The sequence below is a fragment of the Tursiops truncatus genome, chromosome 16 (assembly GCF_011762595.2).
Source record: "Tursiops truncatus isolate mTurTru1 chromosome 16, mTurTru1.mat.Y, whole genome shotgun sequence".
Classification (NCBI taxonomy): domain Eukaryota; kingdom Metazoa; phylum Chordata; class Mammalia; order Artiodactyla; family Delphinidae; genus Tursiops; species Tursiops truncatus.
The window spans coordinates 25,857,429-25,885,091 of NC_047049.1; the positions used below are offsets into that span (position 1 = coordinate 25,857,429).

Sequence of the window (27,663 nt, forward strand, 5' to 3'; positions counted from 1 at the left end):
ACATCCCCTATCTCCAACAGGGCAGCAGCGCCAGGCAAGAAGGGGTAAAAAGCTCTTTATTTGAAGCTCCAGGGTAGGGCAGGGCACTGGCCTCTCAGCCGAGGCCCCCACAGTTCAGTTTCCCTACGGTTCACAGTGAGGCCCCGCCACACAGTCCAGCTGTGCCCATCGGCAGGCGGGTCAGACCTGCAGGTTGACAAAGGGTGCAAAGCCTGCCATGTCCTGTAGCAGCACCAGGGCCTGATGCAGCGGAGGCTCCACATCGATGTCCACGCCGCGCTTCCGCAAACGGCTTAGGCTGGGCTCGGCCACATGGTGGCAGTGCCGCACCCGCAGCGAGCGCAGCGCGGGGCAGTACTCGGCCAGCGTCCTGGGGGAGGAGCCGGGTGAGGTGAGGGGCGTGAAGCCGCTACACCCACGGTGGGGGAGCCGGCAAAGCCCCTGTCTCCCTCCAGTTCGGGGTATACTTCTTCCCTCCGTATAGAAGGGAGGAGACCCGGTTTGGGGTCATACATTTAATGCGTCCAGTGAACCGTAGACTTCCTGTCTCTGAAACAGGGAACCTGCTTCTCAGCTGTGCCCAGGATTGCAAGGTTTTCCCCTTGTTGAAGAACAGCCAGAAATCTGACTTTTGTACTCTGTATGTGGAATCTCCCAATGTGTAAATACTGGTTCAAAAAAGTTTTTAAACTGTGGGCTCTCTGGCCTAGGCATTCCTAGAGGCCCTTCCTGTTCAGAATGGGGGTACCGTGGTAGCAGGAAGATACAGGAACCCCAGTTCTGCCTTTCGACAACTACAGCCCGCCCCAACCCCCAGAGGCTAATTTATTGCCCTCCTCCCATCCCACCGACCCCAGGCCCAGGCACCTGACACCGTCGCTTCCAACCCGGAGGCAGCCGGTTAGGTCGAGGTGCTGGAGTTCCGGGCAGTTGCGAGCCAACTCCTGGACGGCGACGTCCCCCACATTTGCGTTGACCGCCAGCGAGAGGCTGCGAAGGCCTGCGCCGCGCCTCTGTGCCAGGTACACGATGGCTTCATCCTTGAGCTGTCGGCAGGCGGTGAGGTCCAGCTCCTCAAGGGCCGGACAGCGGTCAGCGAGGCCGCGCAGCGCCAGCCCATCTACCCAGTCACAGTGCGCGAGCGAAAGGCGCTGCAGGCGGGGGCAGCCCTCGGCCAGCGCCCCCAGCGCGCGGCGGCTCAGTTGCCCGCAGCCGGCCAGCGCCACACTCCGCAGCTGGGGATTCCGCGCCAGCACCGGCACCAGATCCTCGTCCGACAGCCATTCGTGACACGGCGCCAGCGCCAGCTCCTGCAGCCCCTCGGCGTCCCGCAGCAGCCAGGCCAATGCGGCCTGCGGGATCTGCGGACCCACCTACGGGCGGGGAAGCACCTCGACTCTCAGCTGGTTACGGGGGCGGACGCTGCCTACCCGTCCCTGAGGAGTGCTTTCCTGACAGCAGGTCGCCCTCGGGGCTTGCCACCTGACCTCCCAAGAGAGACCCTACGCGCCCTCTGAGTTGATTCCCGGTACTCGCCCTTTGAGAGTACTTCTCGCTGGGTGGATCGCTTCCAGGTCATTCCTAGAGGCCCAAGGGGGATCCCAAAGGGTAGACAGCAGAGCTGGGAGCTGGAGGTTCAGGGCTGGCGACTGGAGGTTAGAGGCGGGGCTGGAGCCGGGGCGGGGGCAGAAGTGGGTGGGGCTCCGGCCCCAGGCTTACCTGAGCGGCGTCGAAGCGGCGCAGCCCGGCCAGGTGCAGCTGCACTAGCGCCCGGAAGGCCCGACTGACGCGCTGCAGCTGGAGCAGCTGGCGCAGCGGCACACGGTTCAGGACGTGTGGGAGCAGCACGTCTTCCCAGGGCAGGTCCAGGAGCCTGCGGGCAAAGGGGCGTTGGCGGCGGCGTCACCGGGTTGCTGTTACCTGCGAGTCCGCCTCCGTTATGCTCCTAAGCCCCGGCTCCTAAAACCGACCCCCAGACCCGGCCCTGGTTCAGCTACCCTCCCCCAGGCCTTTTTTCCCTCTCTCGGCCCCTCCGGTGCTCGGTACCTGACGGCTCCGGGCTCTTGCTCCCCTCCGGACTGCTCCATCGGTGGCTCCATCGGCTGTCTACTGCGCGTGCGCAGTAAGGTCTTCTTGCTTTGGCCTGGAGCGGCCGCAGCGAACCCGCCTACTTTGGCTGTAGAGACAGACCGATTCAATCGAGTGCCGGCTCACTGAGGATCCTGTCTGAAAGTGTTCCGGATGGATCCCGAAACTGAAGGCGAAACAGGCCGGTGGTATAAAGTTAGACCTCGCCTTCTCCGCTACAGGGCTTGAGACCCGAGGCTGAAGAATGCGATGGTGCAGCAGAGACTGGCTTTTTTCGTTTTGGGCTAGTGGCCGCCTCAAAGTGAAGTGATGGGAGGAGCAGGCAAAGCCAAACGTATAAGGGGCGGGGCCAGGACTGTTAAGGTTCTGGGCCTATTTTCTCTGCCCTCTGATCGCGTTTAGCGAGTTTGAAAAATGGGGAAAAACTGTCCAGGCTCTTATTGCCTGGCACGTAGTAGATGTTGCTGAATGAATTGAATGGGGAAAGCTAGAATTTTTCTTCCTTCATCAAGCAAACTTGCCCAAACCTCCCATCCCTGGTTAATTGTGAAGTACAGAGCTATCCAACCCTTTCCACTCCCGGAAGATTTGTAACGGGTTTACACCTTGGAGGGAGAAACGTAGGGTCGAGAAGAAGGACTGTATCTCCAACTGGGTCCCTTTCCTTTACCCAGGAGGTCTAGAGTCCTGAGAAGAATAAGTGTTCAGGTCAGCCCTCCAGGAATACTGCTTATCGGTTGGCCTGGGGGTTTAGTTGTGGGGTCTGGGGCTGGGCCCGCCCTGGGGCACTAATCCCCCCCCCCCACACACACACACAGAGCTCTGGGCTCAGACTCTGGGTTGCCCTCTCACTGCGTCCCCAGATCCTAGTTCAGAGTCCGCTCCAGGGAACCTCTGGAGCAGTGCTTTCCCCATCATCCATTGGCGGGGAGGATGTGAAGGAGGCCGAGGGCTGCTGCTCTCCCAGATAGCTCCCATCCCCCCACCCCAACCCCCGGCCCCAGCAGGGTTGCACTTTCCCGTCGTGCAACCGTTTCACCTGCCTCTTCATAACGAAAAATGCTTCCCATCCATTATCAGGGCTTCGGCATCTCTGCAAGGTGGGCATGTCTGTTCCGTCACTCCACTTTGAAGATGAAACCGAGGCCCTGGAGAGGCAGCACCTTGTCCGGGGTCAAGCGAGTCGGGATAAAGAACTCAGGCATCCTGGTTTTCCCAAAATCCCTTTCACACTCCTCCACCCTCCCCCACCCCACCCCCATGATGCGAGAAGGGAGTAAACAGCAGCGGGGAAGGACCAAGGAGGGTCAGTTTGGGTGAGGGACTTGCTCCCTTTTCCTCCGCCTGCTTGGGGAAGGGTAGCTGGGAGGACAGATCTGTGCTAAGCTAGAGTCAAGTGGGCGCGCACCACCTCGGGCCGCGCGCCTCCGCCCCATCCCAGCGTTGTTCCCGCTTCTGCGCCTGCGCAGTGTGACAAATCTGGCGCTGTCCCCTTCAGCACCACGCCGAGCCCGCGCAGCCCCTCCCCGCGGTGAGCCCCGCGCACCCTCGCCCCGCAAGTTCTTGCGCCCCCTGACCACTCGAACAGACCCCTTCTTCCTTCCGAGGTCACCACTTGCCTGCCCTGGAGTTCCCAAGAAGAGCAGTTGCCCTAGTAACTTTAGCGGTGCTTTCTTAAAATAGCCGGGCCCGCTTCTACCTTGGCCAAGGACACAAGGGTTGCCTGTCTCCCACTTCCTCTAGGCCAGGCGTCATTCCGTCTAACCTCTTACCAGACGGGCAGGATGCCTAACTCAGGCAGCAAGGAAGTTCTTTTTGAAGTCTGACTAACATCCCTTCTGCTGCATCCTGGGCGAGTGGTCAGGGTTGTGTCTCCTGAGTCCTAGTCTTAGAACATCCGGAGGGTTTGAGGCAGTGCTCCCTAGATCTTTCTTCCATAAATTGATGGTTTCCTGGATTTAGGGGGCGGGTCCAGTCTACACCCGTACCGTGTGCTGGCGCGGCCGCGTGCTCGTGGGGGCGGGAGCGCATGTGGCATGTAACAGGTCATGTGGCAACCTCCTAGGGACACGCGTGGGGTCTGGAGCGGGACACGCGTGTGCAGCTGGGTCCTGCGTGCCGCTCGGGGTGGTGGACGAGAGGGACGTGGACACGATTGGGGTGGGTCATGTGAGGGTCTGAAGAACAAACCAGAGGTTCCATACGTCCTCCCCCTCCTCAGGGGCGGGTCTCAGGTTGGCGGGATTGCCCAGCGGGGACCTAGCGTCGAGAAGGGGGGCCAGCCTCCGGGGCTCAGGGCCCCGGGAAAGGGCGGGGTGGGGGGGAGGATTAGCTCTGAGCCGCGCGTAGGGGGGAAGGAGGGACTGAGAGGCGGGCGGGCCTGGAGCAAGCGGGAGCAAGCGGGAGTCGCGCTGCCTTCACAGCTGAGCTGGGCCCAGCCTCTCCCCTGCCTCTCCTCGGCCCCAGCTCCAGGCGAGCAGCGGTGAGTACTGAGGCGGCTCGAGTCCAGGGCTGCACTGGGGGTGCGCTGGGCCCCGATTGAGCTTCAGAAACCTGCCTGGCATGGTTGCTGCTCCTGACCCTTGCCCCTACCCTGCATTGCCACCAGGAGACCTTTTACCCCTTTATGGTCCTTCCTGGGTTGGACAAGATCTGTCATACGCCTGGGGGGTGGGGGGAGAGATGGGGAGAGGGTCTGGTTCAGCCTTCACGCTGCCCCCCCCAGGAACCAGTGACTAGTGGGGGTTGGGGGAGAGGGTGTATGTCCCTGTTTACGGATGTGTGTGAGGATGCATCTGTATGTGTGTGACTGTGATCAGTAAGTGTCTGTGAGTGTCTGATATGCCTGTGTCTCTATGTGCCTTGGAGAATGAGGGCCTGTGTGTATATTTGGGTATCTCTTTGTGTGTTCCTGTTTGATTGCAGTGTGTGTGTAAAACAAGCATGTGCCTTTCCATTACACACATATTTGTTATGACTGTGAGAGTGTATGAGGGTGTGTCTTTGAGCAATGTGTGTGTGTGCCTGTGTCTGTGTGTGCTGGAGGGTGTTGTCTATGAATGTGTTAGCTGTGTACTGATATTATTTGTCCTTATGTGTGTGTGTGTGCATGAGTATGTGTACCTGTATGGAGAACAAGAATGTCCCTTTCCCATTCAGCATGTATGTAGTAGAGGAGGAGCCTCTGTTCAGGCCTTTCTCTTCCCTTTCACCTATGCCTCTCAGCCCCTCATGTCCCTATGTACCACCCCCATTCTTCCTCCCTCTCCTTCCAGGAGGCCTGAGTTCTCTCCCCCTGAGTGAGGGGCTTCTATAGAGAGACTGTGGAAGGTCCATGGCTGGACGATGATGATGGCTGGCTGATACTTCTGGTCCTGAGGGTGGGGTAGCAGTCTTCCCCCTCCCCCACCAGAAGTAGTTCCAAAATGCCACAGGAACTCTGGGCTCACTCAACTTCTGAAATGCCTTCCTCTCTCCTCCCAGGGTGATGCTTAGAGCCCCCAGGCAGAAAGAAAAGGAGCCAGGGGCCCATTGGGGGTACAATTCTTTTCTCTTCAGGCCTCCATGGAAGTAGTCCCAGCAGGAAGACTGATCACCACCCCCAGGGGTGGGATCAATGATGCCATATTCCCGGCGTGGGCTAGACCCCTGGTGCTCAGTGACCCCAGCCAGCTTTCCCTTCCCTGTCTCTGCTCTCCTGTCCACCCAACTCCCCGGCAGTTCACCCCCTCCTCCCCTTCCTCTCTTGCAGGCCTGTCTGAAGAGTATGCTGCGCCCTCACTCCCCACCTGGCCTGGCCATCCCTGCCCCCCCAGCCTGACCCCCGGCCCCAGCATGGCCCAGGGTGCCATGCGCTTCTGCTCGGAAGGCGACTGTGCCATCTCCCCGCCACGATGCCCACGCCGCTGGCTCCCCGAGGGCCCAGTGCCCCAGAGCCCCCCAGCCAGCGTGTATGGCAGCACAGGCTCCCTACTGCGGCGGGTGGCAGGTCCAGGTCCCCAAGGCCGGGAACTTGGACGTGTGACAGCACCCTGTACGCCCCTGCGTGGCCCCCCTTCACCCCGTGTTGCTCCCTCACCCTGGGCACCCTCTTCACCCACTGGGCAGCCTCCACCAGGGGCCCGGAGCTCTGTGGTCATATTCCGCTTTGTGGAGAAGGCCAGCGTGAGGCCACTGAATGGGCTACCTGCTCCCGGAGGCTTGAGTCGGAGCTGGGACCTGGGTGGGGTCTCTCCTCCCAGTCCCACCCCAGCCCTTGGTCCTGGCTCCAACCGAAAGTTGCGGCTAGAAGCATCCACATCAGACCCACTCCCAGCTGGAGGAGGCTCAGCTCTGCCTGGCAGCCAGGGCCTTTTACACGGGCCACCAGCTCAACCTCAGGTTGGAGCAGACGGCCTTTACTCCTCTCTCCCCAATGGGCTGGGGGGACCCTCTGAGCACCTGGCCACATTATTCCGAGGACCTGCTGACACTGGACTCCTTAACCAGGTATGTGATCTCCCTTGGGCTCCCTGGAACCCCAGAGACCCAGCAAAGGCCAAGGCTTGTCTTCTTGGTGGTCTTGGGCCTATCAGCTGTTCACTCTGAATCCTTCAACGTGTGCTAAATCTGCCTCTTTCTTGCCCTCTTTGTTTGTCCTTATGTCTCTGCACCTCTGTCCCTGTCTGTTTTTCGTTCTGTGTTTCTGTCCCGTGTTCTTGTGTCTGTGTGTGTCTGGCTTTATCTCTGGGTGCCTGTGTCTATGTCTCCCTCCTTGGCTTAGGGGGACACCTGGTCCTCACCCAGAGAAGTCTCCTCTCATGCCCAGAGAATCGCTCGAGCCAAATGGGAATTCTTCTATGGCTCTTTGGACTCCCCCAGCTCAGGTAAGGCCTGGGACTGAGGCAAGGGGAACAGGACAGGGCCTTTTCCACAGCAGCCATGGCGGGCTAGGGAGCCTTCCTTTAAACCTCCCCCTATTCTTTCCTGGGCTTCTGAGTCAGCTAATGCCTCTCTAGGCCTCAGTCTATCCATCTGTGTTATGATGGGGGTTGGGGGATGGCAGCTAGGTTGGGCACTTGGAGGAAGCTGGGTAGTAGAGGGAGGGGATGGCAGGATGTCAAGGGTCATTCCTTGGAGTAGAAAAGAGGCTGGTCTCCCTCAGGCCCCTCAAAGCTGTTTGATAAGAACTTGATTTGAAATGAGCTCCACTGGCACCAGGAACAAGCTGAGTTTGTAGCAGGAGGAATGGCGGCTAGACAGTGAAAGAGCTTCCTGCCAGTTTGAGGCAGTGGGGGAGAGTTCCTTCTGAGAACAGAATCAGGACAGGGAGCTGACCTGAATAACCTCCTGACCAGGATGCCTGTGCACACTGCAGGTGCTAAGCCCCCAGAGCAGGCCCCCCCATCTCCACCTGGGGTGGGCTCAGGGCAGGGCTCTGGGGTGGCTGTGGGGCGAGCAGCCAAGTACTCCGAGACGGACCTGGACACAGTGCCCCTGAGGTGCTACCGCGAGACCGACATCGATGAGGTGCTGGCTGAGCGGGAAGAGGCTGACTCCGCCATCGAGAGTCAGCCCAGCTCTGAGGGCCCGCCTGGCACTGCCCGCCCACCTGCCCCACGTCCCAGCCCATGCCTTGGCCCTCGTTCCAGCCTGGGCAGTGGCAATGAGGACGAGGATGAGGCAGGTGGGGAAGAGGATGTGGACGACGAGGTGTTTGAGGCCTCAGAAGGGGCCCGGTGAGTGGGGGAGTGGGAGAGGAAAGTGGCTTGCTCCTTCCCACTGGCCCAGAGCCAGAGCTGGGCTCAAAGGGATGGGAATAGAGACAAGGGTGGGGCCGGGAATGTCAGGACAAAGCGGTGTGCTGACAGGGCGCTGTAGCACTCGGGATTCCGGACAGAGGCCTGAGGCCTGGCAGGGTGCGGGGGGTGTGGGGACCATCAGCAAGAGCCCAGGAGGGTAGGGGCAGCCAGGATAGAGGAGGAAAGTGGTTCTAATGAGGGCCAGGGGCAGAGTGACAGGCCGAGGTCAGAATCAAGCCTGGGGGCACGGGAGCATCAGGCTAGATCCTGGATCCCGGCAGGAGAACGTGGAGTGTAGGGGCCTTCCTCTCTGTCTCACACCCCATTGCAGCCTGGAGCCTCATCTTCTTTTCCTAAGATGTTGCCAGAAATAGAAATGGGATGGCAGGAGGAGAGAGGATCAGGGAGAAGGAGGAGAAAGGGAGATTAACAGGGAGTGAGAGAGGAAGGGGATTGGGTGTTGGGTATGGGTAGGGCTGGGGTGCTCCAGGGTCACTAAATAGCTTGGCAAACCTGTGGTGGGGACCCCGTACCCGGGTGGCTCTTTTCGGGGGCTGGGAGCCTGTGGAAAGGGGATGATAATCCCCTTCACAGAGTCGGTATGAAAGTTCAATGAAATGCTACCTGAGAGCTGTCCTGTAGGCCCCTGATCAGAGATTCTCCTCCCCGCCCCTGCAGGCCAGGCACCCGAATGCCTCACTCCGGGCCTCTCAAGTCGCCTCTGCCCTTTCTACCTGGGACCAGCCCCTTGGCTGATGGGCCCGACTCTTTCAGTTGTGTGTTTGAAGCCATCTTGGAGTCACACCGGGCCAAGGGCACCTCCTACACCAGCCTCGCCTCGCTGGAGGCCCTGGCCTCACCTGGCCCAACCCAGAGCCCCTTCTTCACCTTTGAGCTGCCTCCCCAGCCCCCTGCCCCCAGGCCTGACCCACCTGCTTCTGCCCCACTTGCCCCTCTCGAACCGGATTCTGGTACCAGCTCTGCTGCTGATGGGCCTTGGACACAGAGAGGGGAGGAAGAGGAGGCAGAGGCTGGAGCCAAGCAGGCCCCAAGGAGGGAGCCCCCTAGTCCCTGCCGCTCAGAAGACAGCTACGGGCTGGGGGCAGCTCCCCTGGGCAGGTGAGTGATTCCTTTGGGTCCTCAGACTTGAGGCCCCGGGGCCTCAGACTTGAGGCCCCAGGGCCTCAGGGCCCCAGGAACAGTTGCTCTAAGGGACAGAGCCTGAGTGTGAAGATGTAGTTTATATTCTTAACCCCTGATAGGAGTGGTTAGGGGATACAGATGTGTTTTCTCATTTGGAGGACTACTTCCATTGGCTGTGAGTGGGAGCCCCTCACAGCCTGCCGCCTTGGTCTCAGATCCAGTGACTTGCGAAACCATGGTTTAGGATTGAAGGGTCCCTAGAGGACACCCTCCTCTTTCTCTAGAAGGGCCCTTCCCTCCCCAGACAGAGCCCTAACCTGCTTAGAATTCTTCTGATCTTACCCTCAGTCAGCCTGGAGGTTTCTCCCAAAGATGCAGCCACCAGCTTCTCCTTTTGCTTCCCTCCCATGTCACCTCCCCCCTCCAATCTAGAGTCTCTCACCCTTCTCCAGGAAGTCCTTTCACCAGTCTAACCTTTCTGCTCTCCCCTCTGCCAACTACCCTCTCAGTCACTGAAGCCATGGCAACAGGAGGGGGTGGCCAGGGAGACAGGGTTGCCTAGCAACTAGGAGTTTCCGGCCTCTGTCTCTGGGGTGACAGGTGGCTTTGTGAGTAGAGCAGCTGGGGTGGGAAAGGAAGGCAGAAGGAGACAGGGGATGAGGAATTCACTCTGACCCCCAATACCCTCTACCCCAGAGCCTACTTCTTTGAGGGTGTAAGAGAAGGACTGGAGGAGGCTCCTCTCCCTAAAAGGCGGGAAGGGGAAAGACATAGGAGCAGGAAAGTGTCCCTGCTGCCCTCACATCTTTGTCTGCCCCTCCACTGTTCCTCCCTAGCAGTCCATCTATCCTATCTTTGCCCATAGTCTCAGACAGAGAGGACTCTGTCCTGAGTAGGTCCAGTGTGGGAATGGGGAATCTATGTCTAATAGCAAACTTAGGGAGCTTTGGGGAAAGCAGCCAGAACTCCCAAAGCAGCAACATGGACGTGGGTTAGATTTGAGGCAGGACTTCCACAGAGAGGTGGTAATGATGGAGTAGGCTGATGGAAGGAATCTACTTCTCTGGAGAAAAGAAAAATGCCTTCCCCATGTCCCAATCTTCCCTTCTCTGTCTACTGGGTCTGGAGGCAGAGGAAGGATCTGGATGGCCCCCGAGGGCTTGCCCCACCTCTGAGCTGGTGTTCTACCCTGGCAGTGAACCGCCCCTGAACCAGCTCGTGTCTGATTCGGACTCAGAGCTGGACAGCACAGAGCGGCTGGCCCTGGGAAGCACAGACACCTTGTCTAATGGGCAGAAAGCAGACCTGGAGGCTGCGCAGCGCCTAGCTAAGAGGCTGTACCGACTAGATGGCTTCAGGAAGGCGGATGTGGCCCGGCACCTGGGCAAGAAGTAAAGGCACTGGGCTGGGATTGAGAATGGGGGGAGAAGGGATGCATCCTGCGGGCAGCACCTCCACATCCCCTGTATCTAATACCCCCAGGTCTCTAGGTAAACCCCACCTGGCCCCTTGACACTTCCCCTTGAGACTCCACCTGTCTCTCTGCCCTGCCCACAGCAATGACTTCAGCAAACTTGTGGCTGGAGAGTACCTGAAGTTCTTTGTCTTCACGGGCATGACTCTGGACCAAGCTCTCAGGTGGGTGTCCAGCCCTTTGAGGGCAGTGCCTACTCTCCAGGCCTGGTGTGCAGGGCCTCAGTTATGCCTCCTCTGAGCCCCGTGACTCCCCTAAACTGCCCTGAAGTCACCCTTTCCCAAGGTGTCTGGGCATGGCCAAGAGCCAGGGCTGCCTGGTAAGGGGACCTTGGGTAGAGGTGACATGTCCCCTCTTCCCACCTCCCCAGGGTGTTTCTGAAGGAGCTGGCCTTAATGGGTGAGACCCAGGAACGGGAGCGTGTGCTGGCCCACTTCTCCCAGAGATACTTCCAGTGCAATCCTGGAGCCCTGTCCTCAGAGGGTGAGGAGGCCCGGGGCAGGGCATTCCTGGCTGGTCACTGAGGCAGATGGGCACATCTGTGCAAAGCAGCATGAGTGTGTGTGCAGAAGTACCCAAATGCACGAGCTTGCAGGCATGCAAGCATGCATGTATGCAGACAGTACTGGCACGGCTGCACAGATGTGGAACTGTGCATGCGGGCAGGTATAGTGCTAGGTAGGGTCTAGTGTGTGTTGTGAAGAGGCACGTGGCAGGTGTGTTTGCATGCCGTTGTTTGCATACATGTGCAAGACACTGCTTGGCCTGAGTAGGGATTCTATTTGGTCTGCATAACTGTGTGGGGCCCAATGGCTTGCATAGACACAGAGGCATGGTGGTGTTGGGGCAAGCAGTGGGCTGCCCCTAGAACCTTAGGGAGTTAGGTAGGGTGACCTAAGAAGAGGGAGAGGTCCCATCTGAGGGATTTACTGGAAGAGAGGTCTTTGCTCTGGAGGGGTTTGCTAATGGGGTCGGGGACTTACAAAAGTGTGGTTGTGAGCCAAAGGGGTTCCTGAAAGGGGGCAGGGGATGAACTGGAAGATTGAGGAAGATAGATGTGGAAGAGTCCCTGCGAGGTGGCCAAGGCTGAATGTCAGTTCTCTCCTAGACGGTGCGCACACGCTGACCTGCGCCCTCATGCTACTCAATACGGATCTCCACGGCCACGTGAGTAGGGGGGCTGGCGGGAGGGAGCCCGGAGCACCCCGTCCAGGCCCTCAAGGCCTGGGAGGCGAAGGACTCCCCAAGCTCAGAGGCCTCTGTGCCCTCCATTAGAACATTGGGAAGCGCATGACCTGCGGAGACTTCATTGGTAACCTGGAGGGCCTCAACGAAGGCGGCGACTTCCCCAGAGAGCTGCTCAAGGTGGGGGGTGGGGTGGGGCGGGGCAGAGGTCGTTGGAGGGGAGGGACAGGGGACCTGTCAGCAGGCCTCCGAGGGAGGGGCGGGGAGGGGCCTGCCACCACCCAGTTCCCGCTGTGGAAGCCTGAGCTCTAGTGACTCAGCCTGGGGACCGCCCCCTCCCCCAGCCCCCACAAGACTGGCTTTCCCGGAACATGCGCACTCGCAGTCCCAGCGCGCAGCGGGGGAGGGCGGGGAAAACAGTTCTCGAAAACACGTGACCAGCAGGCCCTGGACCTTGTATTTTGGCTTCGTTAGTGCCCCTCCTTAAGTGTTCACTGAGGAAAGGGGTGGGGTGTGTGTGTGTGTAGGTACACCACTTCCCTCCCCGCGCCCAGCCCCCGCCCCACGGTGTACGGCCACAAAGGCCTCTCTGGTACCGCTGCACTGGAGGGACCCGGAGATGGGGGCCCTGAGAAGGACAAAGGCTTTCCGGGGTCCTGAAGCCAGTTAGCACCAAGCTGGGACTACACACTGCGCTTCTGGCTCCTTAGTGGGCAGGCCCCGCGCCCAGGCGCCAGGTCCTGAGGGGTTAGCTACACTGGAGCGGGTAGGATGGGAGGAGGAGGGGGGTGGCCTGGTCCTTGGCTTCAGTCCTCTTCCAGATCGGGTGGCGTTTTATCTGAGAAGGCCTGCACGCCCTTGAAACCCCCAGAGTTGTCAAAGGGGTCTCCCGGCCACCGCATACATGTGACAGCACAGGAGTGTCCTGGGGTGTGTCTGTGAACGTGGGGTATGTTGAGCTTCTGAGTTTGGGAACGTATCTTGAGTGGGGCCGTCCACTGTGAGTTGGGGGGGGCGTCAGTGAGTTGGGGTGTATGCTGACTTGTATATGTGATTTAGGGTCTGTGAATCATAGGGCTTTGACTTGGAGTGTGTTTGTGCTTTAGGGCTTATGATTTAGAGTGTGTTGGGATGTAGGTTGGATGTTTGTGTGTGTTGGGGTGTATATCTACGAATTGACTATCTGGTTTATGACAGGTGTCCATGAGTAGGGGGTGTATGTCTGTGAGTTAATGACTGTAAAATTTGAGGTGTACCTCTGAATTTGTAGTGTCTGTGAGTTGAGGTGAATGTGAATTGGTGCATCTGGTTAGTTGGGGTGTATGTAAAGTGGGGTGTTTGAAGGTGATTATATACTCGGGCATTTGAAGTATCTGTGGGTCGGTGAGCTGGGTAATTCCACGGCTGTCTCCATCCCGCGCCGCTGTCTCTAGACTCGTGGCCCCTCCTGGCTCTGTAAAAAAGGGCCGCCAGGAGGCGTTCCGACCTTTCTCCTCACCACCGCACCCTGACGAGCCAGGAGAGCGCTCCAGACCCTACAGGGACAGCCCATCTCACAGCCCTAACCTCCCAGCACCCCTAGAAAAGGCCACCGCGCCGCCCCCCCACCGGCCCTCCCAGGCGCCTCCCCCGTGACGGCGCGCGGCGGGCCCTCCTCTCGGTCGGACGCCTCCATTTTGCGCCGTCCCCGCCCCTCGCCCTCGCCCTCCCCTCTCCGTCGGCGCCCACCCCCCCACGCGCTCTCGCCGAGCTGCAGAGCAGACCGCGTCGTCGCCGCCGCCGCCGAGCGCTCCGTGCGTCGGTGGGAGCCGGGCCGGGCCGGGCTCGGGCCGGGCCGGGCCGGGCCGGGCTGCTCGCGCCGGCTGTCGGGGGAGCCGTCCGCGGGCCGTCCGGGCCGTCCGCGGCCGAGGCCGGACGGCGGCATGGCCGGGGGCCGCGGCGCGCCGGCCGGGCCAGCATGATCGGTGTCAACAGCATCCACAGCAGCGCCGGGCGGCTGCGCTCGCGCTCGCTGTGCTCCGTGCGCTACGGGCGCACCCACCGCGGCGCGGAGACCCTGTGCTACGGCTGGCCGCAGCGCTCGCGCAGTCTCAAGCCCGTGCTCTACACCGACCTGGTGGTCAGCCGCCTGCAGAGCCGCAAGAAGAAAAAGGCGGTGAGGGCGGTGGGGCCGCGGCCCACGCCAGGCTGGGGGACGACCGAGGGGGTTGCTGAGGGCGGCACGCGACTGAGGGGGCGGCTTGAGGGAGGCGCCGAAGGCATCGCAAGCCGAGGGGGGAGCCCGACACGGACAGAGCCCACGGGTAGCCAGGGGTGGGCATGGGGTGGGGGTAGGGCAGAGACCCTCGGATCAAGTTGGGGATCGCAGACCAAAGGGTCTTTGGACCTTCTAGATGAGAGCATGAGACGGAGCTCACCTGTGGGGTTTAGGAATTTTCGAAGGAAGACGTTGTGGGCCAAAGGAAGTGCCGAGAGGGGCAGGGGATGAACTGCAGGGGTGGAGACAAGGACCGCAGGTTGGCTTTCGGTGGCCACTTCACGTCCTGGCCCGAGAGTTGGAGCGTGAGGGCTTAGGGTCTGCGCCTTGCTGAGTTTGGTCGGGGTGGTGCTGGGAGGGCTGAGTATGCACCTGACTGGGCTGTGCTGTGTATGCATCTGACTGGGTTGTGCTGTGGGGTGGAGGTCGTGGTGTACCTGCCCCCCGCCAGGGTGTGCCCATGTGGGGTGCTTGGCAAGCCTTGTGGTTGGGTATAGCAGTGGACAGTGAAAGAGTCAGAGACCGTGTTGTGTGGGCAGTCGGGGCCTGTGTCCCATCTTGGAGAAGGTGCCAACGTCACCACTGCATCCAACTCCTCGCACGCAGGCATCACACGCCACACGCTTAGCCGCATGTGCTGGGGACACACCCACTCACGGACAGGCTGGTGGAAGCGCCCCCACAGTGGGAGGCACTGGTGTGAACCCACGTTGCAGGCTACTCCCAAGAAGAGGGGTCCCCTATGCCACTACTGGAACCCATCCTCTCCTCCGACCACCCCAAGACCCCTGCAGGTCCCCCAGGCCAACTGTACAGAGGCAAGTGACTGGTTCGGGAATTCACAGGGAGTGTGGAGTGTGCAGGGTTTGGAAGCTAAAACTATTGTCTTTTAGACTAGTGTCCACTCTGCAGGAACATGAAGTATGTGCGTGGGCAGGGGGCTGGACCACTCTGGCATTTGGCTTGGTGGGGCTCTCTGGGTTGGGCGAAGATCTCAGCTTGCACTGGGGCTGGGAGCCATGGGAGTGTGTTCTCTGTTAGCCAAGGAGGGAGGTGACAGGGAGAGTCCTGTTCCTGGGCCTCAGTTTCCCCATATGCCCTGTGTGGGTTTATCCTGTCGAAATAGGCCAAAACACATGGTTGGGAAAGGAGAGCTTCTTAGGCTGCTCTTTTCCATTCCTTCTAGGGCTGTGCTTCCCCCACCCAGGTTCTGAATAGGATGACTCTTAACAATAACAACAACAGCAAAGATAATAGCAGTTGCTATTTGTTGTACATAAACCGCCAGGATGTCCTGTGTTAGTTGCTTGCCCTATGGTAAACACGTGGTACTTGGACTTCCCTGGCGGTTCAGTGGTTAAGAGCTCCCAGTGCAGGGGTGCGGGTTCTATCCCTGGTCAGGGAACTGAGATCCTGCATGCTGCGTGGCGTGGCCAAAAAAAAAAATAAAACGACCATGTGGTGCTATGTTTGTTCTTCCCATGGAGACTTGTCCAAAGTCATGCAGCTCAAGTGGCAAACCTGGGCCTGGGTCATAGTACCTTGTTCTAGAGCCTGTCAGTCATTACACCCTGCTGCCCATCCCCACCCCCAGTTCTGTCTCCTCCCCCAAACTTGGAGGGAGGGCTCTGAGCTCTGGCATTGGTGCCCCTCCCCCCAGGGTTGACCCCCACCCCCTTGGTTTGTTCCTCCCTCTGCAGGCCTTGTACAGCTCCATCAAGAATGAAAAGTTGCAGTGGGCCATGTGAGTCCTGGGGCGTGTGAGGGGCTGGGATGGGACGTCGGGAAGGGGCTGCCTGGAGAGGTCGAGAGCCCTGAGATGGGCTGAGTGAATCCTGGGGCTGTGGAGCCGGGGAGGCGGGTGAGAGCACGAGAGGCAGTGAGGCTGCCTCACTTCCTTTTTTGGAGGTGCCCGCCTGGACGTGGGGTTCTGTGTCTTGTCTCTAGCTGGGTTGTTATGACAAGCTGGGTTGGGGTGGGTGGCCATTGTCAGCTGGCCTGGGATGAGGGTGCTGAAACAAATGGGGGGAGGTCTCTTGGCACCCAAGTGGGAAAATAGAAGTCTCTGGAAGTAGGGCCCCGACCAGTAAAGGGAGAGCCTCCTCCTGGGTCCTAGGGAGCCCAGAGTGTCACAGAATTGTCTACTCTTGGCAGCCCCAGTGGAAACAGAAAGACTCAGAGTTAAGTCTTGGAAGAGTCTAGTCTGAGGGAGGAGGTCTAGTTTTAGTCGAGTCCCCCAGTCTGAGGTAGAGCCCTCATCTAAACAGTCAATAGATCACTCCTACTTGCTGGTATCTGCTGAGAGTCCAGTCACTGCTCAGTTTAGCTGGGAGCTCCCAGTCTGCAGGAGAGAAGACCTCAGAGGAGGCAAAGCTCAGGACTGGGGTACAGGGGGGATCAGGGAAAGCTTCTGTGAGCATTGGTCTTGGGGCAAGCCTTGACGGAGAGGAAGCATTGTTTGGGGAGAGAAGGAGGGAAGTTGGCATTTGGGAGGCCAATGTGTGGTGGCTGAAACGAGTGTGGGGTGAGGAGACCAAGAGGAGGCAGGCTAGCTGGAATGGAGAGTGGCAGGAGAGAGACAGTGTTGGTGAGGATGTAGTGTAGGCTCCAGGTGGAAGGCAGTAGGGAGCTACTGCAGGTTCTTGATGAGGGAGTGACAAAATAGAATCAGATTCTTTAGATGACAGCTAACAGAGCCTGCAGACCAGGAGGTACTAGGAAGCTCCTTCTGCCACCATGTAGCCAGCAAGCTACGAGTAAAGCCTGGTGCTGGGTGTGGTTGAGAGGCTGATTCAGACATGTGTCTGCTCTGGTGAAGAAGGGAGTGAGGGGTGTGTGTGTGTGTGTGTGTGTGCAGAAATGGAGAGGATGGGGCTGCGTACACGTGAGGGGAGGAAGGGACAGACGTGGCCCTACCCTTGGGAACTCTAATCTGGGGGCAGAGACATGCTGCCTCGAGGACCCCTGATCTGAGTGCGGAGGTACAGCTACACCCTGGTGCAACCTGGTCTGAGGCCAGAAATGTGGCTCCAGGAGCCTCAGGCTGAGGGGAGCCACGCCCTATGAGAGGGGCAGTCCCCCCAGCCCCTTCTTCACAGACACTGGAGGAGCTTTCCTGGGTGGCAGAGGCCGGGCCTGAAGGGGGGGTCGTGGCTACACGGCCAGCCCCCTCTGAGGTGATCACACCTGCAGAGACGAGGAGGAGCTGAGACGCTCTCTGTCTGAGTTGGCCGACCCCAACCCCAAGGTCATCAAGAGAGTCAGCGGGGGCAGTGGCAGCGGCTCCAGCCCTTTCCTGGACCTGACTCCCGAGCCCGGGGCCGCAGTCTACAAGCACGGGGCCTTGGTGCGAAAGGTGCACGCAGACCCTGACTGCAGGAAGAGTACGTGGCCAGGTGGGGAGGCCTGGGGGATGGATGGGAGTGGGCCTGTCTCAGGCCCCCCTGACTTGTCTTCCTTCCCCCCAGCACCTCGGGGCAAGCGGGGCTGGAAGAACTTCCACGGGATCCTCAAGGGCATGATCCTCTACCTGCAGAAGGTGCGGGGGCCAGCTCCAGGGGCTGGGGCTGAGCTGGCTCAGGGGAGGGAGTAGGGGCGGGCCGAGCTGGGCTGGGACTGCAGCCAGGACGAGATGGGCACCCCACAGGAGGAGTACCAGCCTGGGGAGGCCCCATCGGAGGCTGAGCTGAAGAACGCCATCAGCCTCCACCACGCACTGGCCACGCGTGCCAGTGACTACAGCAAGAGGCCCCACGTCTTCTACTTGCGCACCGCTGACTGGCGGGTCTTCCTCTTCCAGGCTCCGTGAGTGCCCTCCTCCTGCCCATCCCAGACCCCTTCACTCCACTCCCAGCTTGCTCCCATCCCTTGTCCCTGGATTGCCTCATTCCTTCTCAGGCCAGGACTGGCATCCCTGGATGGAACCCTGGGCCCAGGTCCCAGATGGCTGTGCTGTCTCCCCAGGAGCCTGGAGCAGATGCAGTCCTGGATCACTCGCATCAATGTGGTGGCTGCTATGTTCTCCGCACCCCCCTTCCCAGCTGCTGTCAGTTCCCAGAAGAAGTTCAGCCGCCCTCTGCTGCCCAGTGCTGCCACCCGCCTCCCCCAGGTACCCCCAGCTCTGTCCACCTGGTGCCAGCGGGACGGAGTGAGGCAGGCCTAGGCCGACTGCACTCCAGGCCGCTGTGTATGATACATGTAGATGTCCAGTGCACCAGGACATGGGCCATAGGGGGGCGTGCAGAGGCTGAAATACCGTTGGTTAACCCATACATGGTGCTTTGTTCATCCAAAGGATGGGGCACCTTTTCTAAAAACTTGCACAAAGGCACTGTCTCTGCCAGAGTGACCATGCTCCCCCGGCCTCTAGGAGGAGCAGATGCGGACCCACGAGGCCAAGCTGAAGGCCATGGCAAGTGAGTTGCGGCAGCACCGGGCTGCCCATCTGGGCAAGAAGGCCCGGGGCAAGGAGGCTGAGGAACAGCGGCAGAAGGAGGCCTATCTGGAGTTTGAGGTGAGCCTCCCGGCCCGGGCAACTCTGTGGCTCCTTGCTCCACCGGTGGGACCTCTTTGTCCCCATACAGAGGCTCAGACTAGTGATTCATGGCATGGACTCTAAGAGTGGGACTAGCTAAGTGACCCTGGGCAGACTGCTTAATCCCTCTGAGCCGCGGTTTCCTCTTCTGTGGGACAGGGACAGCATTCCATTCCCCACTAGGGAAATAAAAGGAGATGATGTCTCTTACGTGCTCAGTTTTGCCAACTTTGGTAAAGGCTCAAGAAACATTAGCTGTTACAGTTGACAGTCTAGAGAGAGCCCAGAGAAGGTCACCAAACTACCCAGGGATCATGTCGCAGTCAGTCCTTGGGGGCTTTTGGGGCTTCAGAGGTAGGCAAGAACGTGGCATCTCCTAGCCTTCTTTGGCGTTCCCTCCCTGCTCCAGACGGGGGTGGGCTGGGCAGACGGCGGACAGCAGGCTCATCCCTGCCCCTCTGCCTCAGAAATCTCGCTACGGCACATACGCAGCGCTGCTTCGGGTCAAGCTGAAGGCGGGCAGTGAAGAGCTGGATGCGGTAGAGGCAGCACTGGCCCAAGCCGGGAGCACGGAAGACGGACTCCCCCCCACTCACTCCAGTCCCTCCTCGCAACCCAACACCTCCAGTCAGCCCCGGGCTCAGTGTCCTGGCGCAGAGTCTCGCGCAGGGGCAGGCAGTGGGCGGTGGAAGCCCTGAGTTGAGGGTGGGAGTCGGGGGGGGGGGGGGGGCGGGTGGTGCCCACCAGGCACCTGCATGACAGGGCCCTGCCTGAGCCCGGGCCGGCCTCGGGCCACCTGGGAGGGCCCCTCGGTCCAGGGCCTGACCGCGCCGGACGCGGTGTCCGGGGCAGGGCAGGGCTAGGGCATGGGCCTCAGGAGCCTTAGGCTAAGGGCCCCTCCGAGACCCCCTTTTTGTGATAATGTTTTGCACTTTTTCGTACAGGGGACTGGGACGGGAGGGGCCAGGGCCCCTAGACTTTTGATGCTTTTTTTTTTGTGTGGGGGAGACCTGACGTTTCTGCTGAGACACCCCACCCCTGACACCAGCAATCGCCCTCCACCCTGGGGCCTGGCTCAGACAGAAGCCAGGAGTTGGGGCTGAGCTGGTTTTCCCTCCCTCTTCCATGAGGGCTCACCCGCTCTTTCCAGAGGTGGCGGAAGGGTGTCCATGCTGAGGCCCTATGCACAGGCCGGGGGCAGCATGGCCTTGCTTTCCCTCCTTCAGTGGGCCCTGCCCTTTGTATAGCCTCCACCTCCATTAAAACTGCTCTAGACTTGCTGGCTGGGCCTCCTCCTCTATCCAGTGCCTGGCCTGAGGCCAGGATAGGCATTTGGTTCCCAGGAACAATAGTCACACACATCAGGGGCTGCTCTAAGTTGGGGAGGAGGCCACACCCCCTCCCTTTCTCATGAGAATCTTTTATTTGCCCCAACTGAAGGGTGGGCACGGGGTGTTAAATAAGAACTGGAATAGGTGGGGACACTGTACAGAGGGGCCCAGGAAGGGGGCTGGTGGGTGGGCAGCAGTTCAGTGCACCTGAGGCTGGGGATGTCCGTGGCAGAGCCCTCCTGGTGGCTCAGGAGGGGGACCCAGCTTCTCTGCTTCCTGTTCCACCGACTGGCTCCCGTATGCACTGTCCTCCTTCACCTCTGCTGGGGGAGTGGACACGGGGAAGGACATAGGGAAGAGTCAAGGCCTCAAGCCTCCCACCCTCCAAGCCCAGATCCACCTTTGAGGTAGGGCCCCTTTACCTGTGCTAGGCAGCTTTTCTCGGGTCTCAGGACCTCTCAGCAGCCTCACTCCCTCGTCCAGGCCCATGTCAGACAGGGCATCCAGCAGGCCCGCCAAGTCCCCACCAGCCAGCTGAGGAGAAGGACAAGGCAGGAGGCTTGAGTCATGGTTAGGGTGTGGTGTCCGCAGAGAAGCACCAGAGACCTGAGGCTGGGGCATGGAGCACGGGACGGGGACCGACTGACCTTGTAACTGCGTAGGAGACTGCCGCTGGGTGAGGCCGTCTTTCGATATGTGTCCACCAGACTGCGCAGACCCAGCCGTTCTGCCAGCTCTGCCCAGCTGCCCTGGGCTCCTGGCCCGTCTAGCAGATGCTCCAGGTTCTGTAGGACTGTATCCTCGAGTGGCATCTCTGGCTCTGAGGGGGACACACACATACCATGTTAGTTACCCCCCAGAGATGGGCAAAAACACAGCTGAATGCCACCTTTCTCACATGGTAACCTGACAGATAAGGCAGGAAGGGCCACTGGGGGGCAATGGACGGAGGACAGGGATGGAGGAAGGGAGACCTCCTTGAGTGGCCCTGAAGGAGAAGAGACCTCTGTGAGCAGGGGTCTGGGGTCTGGCATCTGGCAATGGGTGGGGAGATCTCACCTGCAGGGCTAGGTGGGGTCAGGGGGGGCGCCATGGTGTCCTGAGCAGCATTTAGCAGCAAGGTCTTCACCTGGGGAGACAGCCTCAGCCTTGACTACCTCCCATCACAGTCCTTAAGCCCAGGTACCAGATACTCAGGACCCATCTATAAGCCCAGCTGCCCCATCCCCTGGTACTTCTAGTCCCAGGCTGGCCTCACCTTGCTGCTGCGAGTGAGGTCAAGAGGTGTGTGGCCCCGAAAGCTGCCTCGGGTGTCCCTCTCAGGGCCCTCAGAATCTGAGTCACTACCAGAGGTGGGGGGCGAAGGCAGTGGGCACAAGGGCTCCTCGTTCTCTGCATGGATGTCGGCACCTGGGTGAGGGGATAGTCATGGAGAAGTACAACAGGAGCCCACATTAAGGATGCAAAGTGGGGGGACTGGGAGGCCCCGCTTTCCTTCCCCCAAGCCCTGTTCATATGCCCCTGAGAGTGAGACTGACCGGCCTTCAGAAGGAGGCGGGTGAGGGTCGGGGATCCCAGTCCAGCTGCCAGGTGTAGGGGCGTGTTTCCCGCAAAGGTACGGGCATTCACATTGGCCCGGAGCTGTGGGGTGCAAAGGAGTGGTTGATCACAGCACCAACTGATTGGCTGTCCCTCCGCCACACCCTCCCCATCCCTAGTCCCTCCACACCCTTGGCTCCATGCCTTCCACAATCCTCAGTCCCACCTTGGTGACCAGATGGGTGACCAACCCCAGCTCCTCCATTTCTGTGGCTAGATGCAGGGCTGTTCGGCCCCCCTGCCGCTCTGCAGCCTCCACTTCAGCTCCGTTGTCCACCAGCAGATCCAAGCACTCGGGGCTTCGGGCACGGACCGCCAGGTGTACAGGGTACAGTCCTAGTGACACAGCATGCTCAGCCTGCAGCTGTGCCCCCAGTGTGACCCCCTGACCATTTGACCTCGATGCCTCATGTCCACTACAGGCACTCACCAGGTACCCTCTCTGGTCCCCACCCTTGCCCGCTGGTCCAGGTGATGAACTCACCTTCAAAGTCTGGCAAGTGCAACAGTTGGGGCATGCTGGGAACTCCACTCCGCAGAAGGGTGCGCAGCACGTCAGGGGCACTGGCACGTGCCCGGAGTGCCAGGTGCACGGCTGAGTCTCCATGCCGATCCAGCAGTGCTGGATCTGCGCCCACCTGCAGCAGGAAGCTCACCACGCTGGTCTGCCCGGTGATCACTGCCAGATGCAGGGGCGTCTGGGGAGGCAGGCAGAGTGAGCCAGGCCTGCTCCTGGCCTAGACCCACCTGACTTCCAACCCCTACCCCCTCACCAATAGATGCCCCTCACCTGGTGCAGGTGGTTGGTGAGATTAACAACGCCGAGGTGCGGGGCGTGGTAGATGACGTGGGCTATTTGCTCAATGACGCTGGTCTGCCCGTGGATGATGGCCAAATGCAGCGGCCTGGGGGTTGGGGAGTAAGACTCTGGCCTAGTGAGCCCAGCAACGCAGCATCCTTCACTCTCAAAACCCCACCACCTCCACAATCTCTCTCCCTCGGCCCCGCCCAGCCCAGACGTCTCCAAGGACATCGCTGCACCTGAACTTAATACTTCCGAGCACCTTTTGCGCTAAGTATGTACTATTATTGTGCCCCTTTAAAACTGAAGTGTGCAGAGATTAAGTATCTTGTACAGAACTAGAGCATAACGAGGCCAGGCTTGAAACCGGGTCTGTCCAACTCCAGAGCCCTGGCTCTTTTTAAGTCCCTTTCCCGCCCCGCCCCCCCACGACCTTCCACCGCGCCAAGCCCAGGACCCCGCCCGCCCGGCCGCCCGCCCTCCCACCTACGTGTCTCCGTTCTCGTCCTGCGCGGTCAGCAGGTGGCGCTGTCCTGCCAGCAGCGCGCGCGCGTCTGCCGTGACGCCGTAGTCGAGCAAGGCTCGGGCGCTGCGCTGCGCCAGGCCGAACAGGCGCGTGTTGTATTCCCGGGCTGGGGGCGACAGGGGGTGTGGGCATGGGCCAGGTCCCCACCCGCAGCGTCCCGACCGCCCGGATTCCCGAGGCCGTACCTCGATGCAGCAGCTCCGGGGCCTGTTCGCGTTGGAGGGTCCCGGAGGGGGCGCTCAGCTCTGCTGCTTCCTCCCCAGCATCCACGCTAGGCGCCTCGGAGGCCATCTGCGCCCCGCCCCCGCCTCCCGGGTAGCAGCCCATTGGGGCCGCACCGGACTGGTAGGGGCTGTAGGCCAAGGAGGAGGAGAAAAAGCCGAGGCTGCCACCTGTGGACACAGGCAGGACTGTGGGGAGGGGGCACCAGGAGGACTCTTCCAGATTTCTTCCCCCACAACTTTTCTCCCCTTTACCCCTCCCTCATCCATTCCCCTTCCTGCCACCAGCACTCACCTCCTCCTCCAGCTCCTCCATAACCCCCAGCCGAGCCCCCAGAGCCTCCACCCATGTGGGAGCCACCCCCAAAGGGCTGGGAGAAGGTGGGCAAGGCTTTCCTCCGCTTCCGCTGCACCTCCTCCTTGTCTGGGGGGAGAGGCAAATGAGATATTAAAACCCCAACTCACGCCTTGCCTCAAGAGCCCTGTCCCATGTTTGGTAATGGCCTTTCCCCTGAAAGCCCTCAGGCTGGCTCCTAGGGTCACCTCTTACTGGGACCTTCCCTACTCCTGATTTGACTCATGGGTCCCCTGATCTAGTTCTTGGGACCCTCCAGCCAAGCCCCCACCCTCCAGCCCCCGTGGGATCTTCAGCCCAGCTCCACCTTCCACCAGAGGATAATAGGTGAACTGTTTGGAGTCAGAGACATCCCCCCCACGCTTGCGTTTCAGTTGCAGGAACACAGTTACAGGACGCTCAATCTTCATCTTGTGATAGGGAGGTGTCCGGAACACAATGGCATACTAGGGGGAAAGAGAACATAAGGTGTATTAAGGCCTTGGCCTAGTTTCGGCCCAGGCCCAGCCCTGGCCCTAGGGTACCTGTTTGTGAACATCTGTGGGAGAGAAGTCCCCGAAGGCCTGCCATCCATTCTCATCATCCTCGTAGAACCGAACCTCAATGTCATCTACAGGGGAAATTGAAGTTTGGCCACAGCTCCTAGTAGAATCTCCAGGGCCATTTGTCCTGGAGCGGTCCCGGTCCCCAAGCTTGATACCCAACATCCCTAGCTCCCAGCCTAGGCTCCAGCCTCACCTTTCTGCACCTTGTCACAAAGCAGATAAACCTCATCTCCACCCCGCACAGAGCCAGCTGTCTTGTCCATTCGAGAAATCTTCAGGTTTGAGGCTCCAGGAGACTCTATGGAGATGGGATATCAATTACTTGAGAGGATATAATAGCCATGGTCCCAATTATGGAGCCAGGGGCTTTGTATTATCTGAACAACCCCAAGAGGTACAAGAACTGCTAGTATCTTCATCTACTCAAGATGGAAGCCATACTCAGAGAGGGGAAGTGACTTGCTCAAGATCACTCAGCTCATACATGGTGGGGCCAAGTTCAAACCCAGGCCTATCTGACTCCACAGTTCAAGGTTGCCCTCCATGCTCCCTCTGGCACCCAGGCCCCAGGTGATCAGGATACTCACTGCTGTCATGGATGGGTTGAGAGATAACTGGCTTCAGGGGCAGAGAGAAGGAGCCATCACTGGCTCGAAGGAAGGCAGAAAAGCGCAGCCGCACAATGCTCAGATCCATCACCTTCTTTAGTTCCTTGGCCTCCTGCTCCAGCTCCCGACGCTCGGCCTCTGGGCAGCGGGCACACGTGTGACCCCTGGAGTCCTCCTCCTTCTCTACTCCTTCCATGACCACCTCCCATGACTCCCTCCATGTCCTCCATACCCGTAAGGCCCTGGGGCCTGGAGCGAAGCCGCTGTCTCTGAAGTTTTTGTATCATAATCTCCATCATGTTCTTCTTGGTCACATGCAGGACACCCAGGTTGTTAAATCTGGGTAGGGGAGGGGAGGAGTCAGAGGCCTTGCAGGCAGTTCTTTCCTCCTGAGGCACCCTCCCCACTGCCAGGGCTCAGCTCAGCTCTACTTCCTCTAGGAAGCTTTTCTAGTTTTCACTTGGGGCCTTGGGTTCTAGGGCCAACCGGGGTCTCTCCCCTTGGTCAGATGCTAAGCTCACAGAGGTGGGCTGGGGCCTAGAACTGGCAAGCAATGAGGGGGCACGCCAGTGGAGACCAGGGGTAGGGGGCACCTACTGGGCAGTCATATCCTTGGGCCCCACAGACACTGCGCAGACCCCCAGCTCCGAGCATTGCTTGCCCACCAAACTGTGGGCGTGAGCACGAGGCGGGTCACTGTGTGTTACCAGGTCCACCTCTATCTTGGCCGGTCCCTCGTAGTTACAGATCTGTGAGGGGTGAGGGCTGTCAGTAATGCCCATGAATACACTGTCCACTAGCCCACCCTCCAGCACTATCCTGGCTCACCTTGACAGTGGGATACGTCTTCCGACCCTTCTCGCTGGAGGCACCTGGCAGCCCTCCGTGGGAAGGGCCTTCACAGCCATATCGAAATCGGAAGCCTCGCTGAAGGTGCCAGGGCACAGTGACATTGTGACCAGGACAGACACCAGCCCCCCATCCCCCCCAGCCAGCAGTGACCATAATGACTGGATGTGTGTATCCTGAATCACAACCACACCACTGTGATCATCAGCAGCTAACCATCCCAACCCTAAGTGGGTCTGTGTCAGTTACCCTCCCTGTGGCCACCCAGCTGCAACTACCCCACTCACCCCCAAAGCTGAAGCCATCCCACACTATCCCTTCCACTCGCTCACCTGCTTAGGCTGTTCCACGATCACCAGGTAGGGGCCATCAGCTGGGGACAGAGGGGCCTTGCTGAGCCAGGATCTCTGAGCCCACTCCCAAGGCAGAGGGCACATACTCCTCCCTTCCCCTCCCTCCAAGACAAGGGGAGGTCAGGGGACTTACTAACCTGTCTCTGGGGCTGGTTCCTTGGGTCCCACCATGGACGGGTTGAATTTGAAATCATCATATTCAATGATGCCATCCAGACCCTGGTTTGGAGACAGACTGGGGTGGCAGCTGATTCTGACCCCCAGAGCCCTCCACCTCTCAGCTCTGTAAGCCCTCAGTAATGACTCCCTCTCCTCCCCAGGCCCATATGAAAGCTCCTACTGTAAGCAGTTTGTAGACAGACTGACTGACAGGCAGGGTGAGATAATCTGAGGACATTACAGGTGTCGGGGAGTAGATGGCACTCCGAAAGATGGGCAGACAAGCAGACAGGCACGGGGGGGCAGACGGCCGGCTTTGGGGCCAGGCGGCGTGACTCACTGGGTCGTAGCAACTGTCCATGTCTCTGGGCTAGGCCCGGCTCTGTCCGGTGGCTTCGGCGGGTCCTGTTCCCCAGAGTTTCAGGCGCCCGCCTTAGGTGGGGAGGAGTGGCGGGGGTAGGGAGAGACAGATCAGGACGGGAGTTGGGGGAAGAGGGGGGCCCAAATTTGGGGGAGGGTCCGATCTCCTCCAGCTACCCGTCCGGGTGTGGCGGGCAAGATCCGGTGGAGGGCGAAATCTGGAGCTGGGCTGGGCCGGGCCGGGGAAGGGGCAGGAAAGTTAGAACAGCTTAGGAAAGTCCCGAAAATACCACGGGGAGGCGGGGCCGGAGGGGGCGTGCCTGGAAATGACGCCACTGGCCACTCCCCCGAGGCGGGAGGGGCGCGAGATCTTCTCGCTGGCCTGCGGGCGCCCGCAGCACCTCTACAAGCAGAGGAGCGGCGAGACCCAGAGAAGGCCTCGCGGGGTTGGGGGCCACCTCCTCCCTCCAGAGCAGGCGCCAGGGCCTGGAGGGTCTTTCAAGGCCGGGGGAGGCTACTAGTCCGGGGCCAGGCCCGCCTCCCGTCCCCTTCCCCTCCCCCGTCCTGGAGCAACCTCGGGATTTTCTACTCCGAGAGAGGCCACGGCTGATTCACCCCGGGGGGTTTTGGGGGGATATTCCTACTGTAAGGAGGCCTCCTCCCCGAAGGGCTGTAGGCGGGGGCTCTTCCCAGTCGGGGGCCCCGGGGTTCTGCCCCGAGAACCGGTCTCTGGGGCCACGGGGCGGCGGGAGGAAAGGTGTCTCCTCCTTGGGATGGGTTCCTCTATTCCCTCTCCCCGAAACATCTGTACAGCTGTTGATTCCCACACCGCACCTGCTTTGGGGGCCCACGCCCCCCCCAGTCCCATAGCCGTGTGTAATGCATGTATGTGTCTGCATCACAGGTGTACAAGTGTGTTTCGGCCCATGTGCTTGTGTGTGCATGGTGTGAACATGCGTGTACAGGTGAGCGTCCTTTAATCAGTGTGGACACATGTCTGAGCATGTATGTAAGGGCACAGGTGAACATATCTTTGAGTTTCTGCGTGAAGGGTATGGGGTGCAGGCACCTGTGCACGGGTGAGTGTGTTTTGCGTGTGCATGTGTGTGTGAGTCTGAGTGCATGGACGACCCTTTGCACCCGCCGGTATATGTGTAGATGTACGTACGGCCCGCGTCTTTGTACAGGGATATTGATGTGTATCCGCGTGTCTTGTTCGTGTGCGTGCTCTCTGGAGTGTGCAGATGCCGCTCTTAAGCTCTGGGGCTCGGTCAGCTAAGGGCCCTCCTCCTGCCCTTCCCGGCGTCCCGCCACCCAGGGGTCTGAACCCAGCCACTCACCGCGGCGGCGGCTCCGGTTCCGGATTCTCTCCTTGCCCGACCCACCTCGGACGGGTCGCGGCACCTCTCCAACCACCCTGACTCCAGTCGGGAAAGCCCCTTTTCGGCCCCCGGGAGGGGGGAATTCCCGTGACGTTTCCGTGCGTCACTCGCC

At 60.0% G+C, this 27,663-nt stretch overlaps 3 protein-coding genes across 10 annotated transcripts; 1 reads left to right on the forward strand and 2 right to left on the reverse strand.

Moving 5' to 3' along the window:
* Positions 1–39: 39 nt before the first annotated feature.
* Positions 40–2,176, reverse strand: FBXL15 (F-box and leucine rich repeat protein 15). The gene is made up of 4 exons (XM_004318256.4): positions 2,047–2,176; positions 1,720–1,873; positions 868–1,373; positions 40–370 (listed from the first exon to the last, which is right to left on the reverse strand). The coding sequence occupies exons 1-4, from the start codon at positions 2,097–2,099 to the stop codon at positions 181–183; spliced, it is 903 nt and encodes a 300-aa protein (XP_004318304.1). The 5' UTR covers positions 2,100–2,176; the 3' UTR covers positions 40–180.
* Positions 2,177–2,720: 544 nt separating this feature from the next.
* Positions 2,721–19,741, forward strand: PSD (pleckstrin and Sec7 domain containing). Of its 3 annotated transcripts, XM_033842356.2 has the most exons (17): positions 2,721–4,570; positions 5,840–6,576; positions 6,851–6,953; positions 7,445–7,805; positions 8,547–8,987; positions 10,208–10,402; positions 10,569–10,649; positions 10,856–10,968; positions 11,594–11,652; positions 11,761–11,850; positions 15,628–15,671; positions 17,120–17,310; positions 17,395–17,465; positions 17,574–17,731; positions 17,891–18,035; positions 18,297–18,440; positions 18,929–19,741. In XM_033842356.2, exons 2-17 carry the CDS (start codon positions 5,923–5,925, stop codon positions 19,157–19,159), a joined length of 3,081 nt encoding a protein of 1,026 aa, XP_033698247.1. In that variant the 5' UTR covers positions 2,721–4,570; positions 5,840–5,922; the 3' UTR covers positions 19,160–19,741. The 3 variants fall into 3 exon arrangements, 2 of the variants coding, with proteins under 2 accessions (XP_033698247.1, XP_073650119.1); XM_073794018.1 differs by lacking the exon at positions 18,929–19,741 and having other exon boundaries at positions 2,721–6,576; positions 18,222–18,359; XR_012326916.1 differs by lacking the exons at positions 17,574–17,731; positions 17,891–18,035; positions 18,297–18,440; positions 18,929–19,741 and having other exon boundaries at positions 2,721–6,576; positions 17,175–17,310.
* Positions 19,742–19,830: 89 nt separating this feature from the next.
* NFKB2 (nuclear factor kappa B subunit 2) lies at positions 19,831–27,660 on the reverse strand. Of its 6 annotated transcripts, XM_033842357.2 has the most exons (23): positions 27,510–27,660; positions 26,150–26,241; positions 25,788–25,869; positions 25,630–25,670; positions 25,277–25,375; positions 25,046–25,197; positions 24,681–24,787; positions 24,428–24,586; positions 24,034–24,138; positions 23,820–23,905; positions 23,603–23,741; positions 23,236–23,364; positions 22,905–23,111; positions 22,684–22,825; positions 22,182–22,296; positions 21,876–22,089; positions 21,558–21,727; positions 21,331–21,433; positions 21,051–21,202; positions 20,852–20,921; positions 20,440–20,612; positions 20,215–20,326; positions 19,831–20,115 (listed from the first exon to the last, which is right to left on the reverse strand). In XM_033842357.2, exons 2-23 carry the CDS (start codon positions 26,168–26,170, stop codon positions 19,991–19,993), a joined length of 2,703 nt encoding a protein of 900 aa, XP_033698248.1. In that variant the 5' UTR covers positions 26,171–26,241; positions 27,510–27,660; the 3' UTR covers positions 19,831–19,990. The 6 variants fall into 6 exon arrangements, 5 of the variants coding, with proteins under 5 accessions (XP_033698248.1, XP_073650120.1, XP_033698250.1 ...); XM_073794019.1 differs by lacking the exon at positions 27,510–27,660 and having other exon boundaries at positions 26,150–26,430; XM_033842359.2 differs by lacking the exon at positions 27,510–27,660 and having other exon boundaries at positions 19,831–20,112; positions 26,150–26,429.
* Between the last annotated feature and the right edge of the window lie 3 nt (positions 27,661–27,663).

Coding starts and splice junctions, on each gene's coding strand:
- FBXL15 (XM_004318256.4), bottom strand. CDS start 2,099: ATGGAGCCACCGATGGAGCAGTCCGGAGGGGAGCAAGAGCCCGGAGCC. Junction 1,374..1,719: donor GCCGCTTCGACGCCGCTCAG/GTAAGCCTGGGG, acceptor CCCCGCCCGTAG/GTGGGTCCGCAGATCCCGCA. Junction 371..867: donor GTTGGAAGCGACGGTGTCAG/GTGCCTGGGCCT, acceptor CTCCTCCCCCAG/GACGCTGGCCGAGTACTGCC.
- NFKB2 (XM_033842357.2), bottom strand. CDS start 26,170: ATGGACAGTTGCTACGACCCA. Junction 25,671..25,787: donor GGAACCAGCCCCAGAGACAG/GTTAGTAAGTCC, acceptor CTCTGTCCCCAG/CTGATGGCCCCTACCTGGTG. Junction 21,203..21,330: donor CCGCCTCCTTCTGAAGGCCG/GTCAGTCTCACT, acceptor CCCCTCACCCAG/GTGCCGACATCCATGCAGAG.
- PSD (XM_033842356.2), top strand. CDS start 5,923: ATGGCCCAGGGTGCCATGCGCTTCTGCTCGGAAGGCGACTGTGCCATC. Junction 6,577..6,850: donor ACACTGGACTCCTTAACCAG/GTATGTGATCTC, acceptor TCCTTGGCTTAG/GGGGACACCTGGTCCTCACC. Junction 7,806..8,546: donor GAGGCCTCAGAAGGGGCCCG/GTGAGTGGGGGA, acceptor CCGCCCCTGCAG/GCCAGGCACCCGAATGCCTC.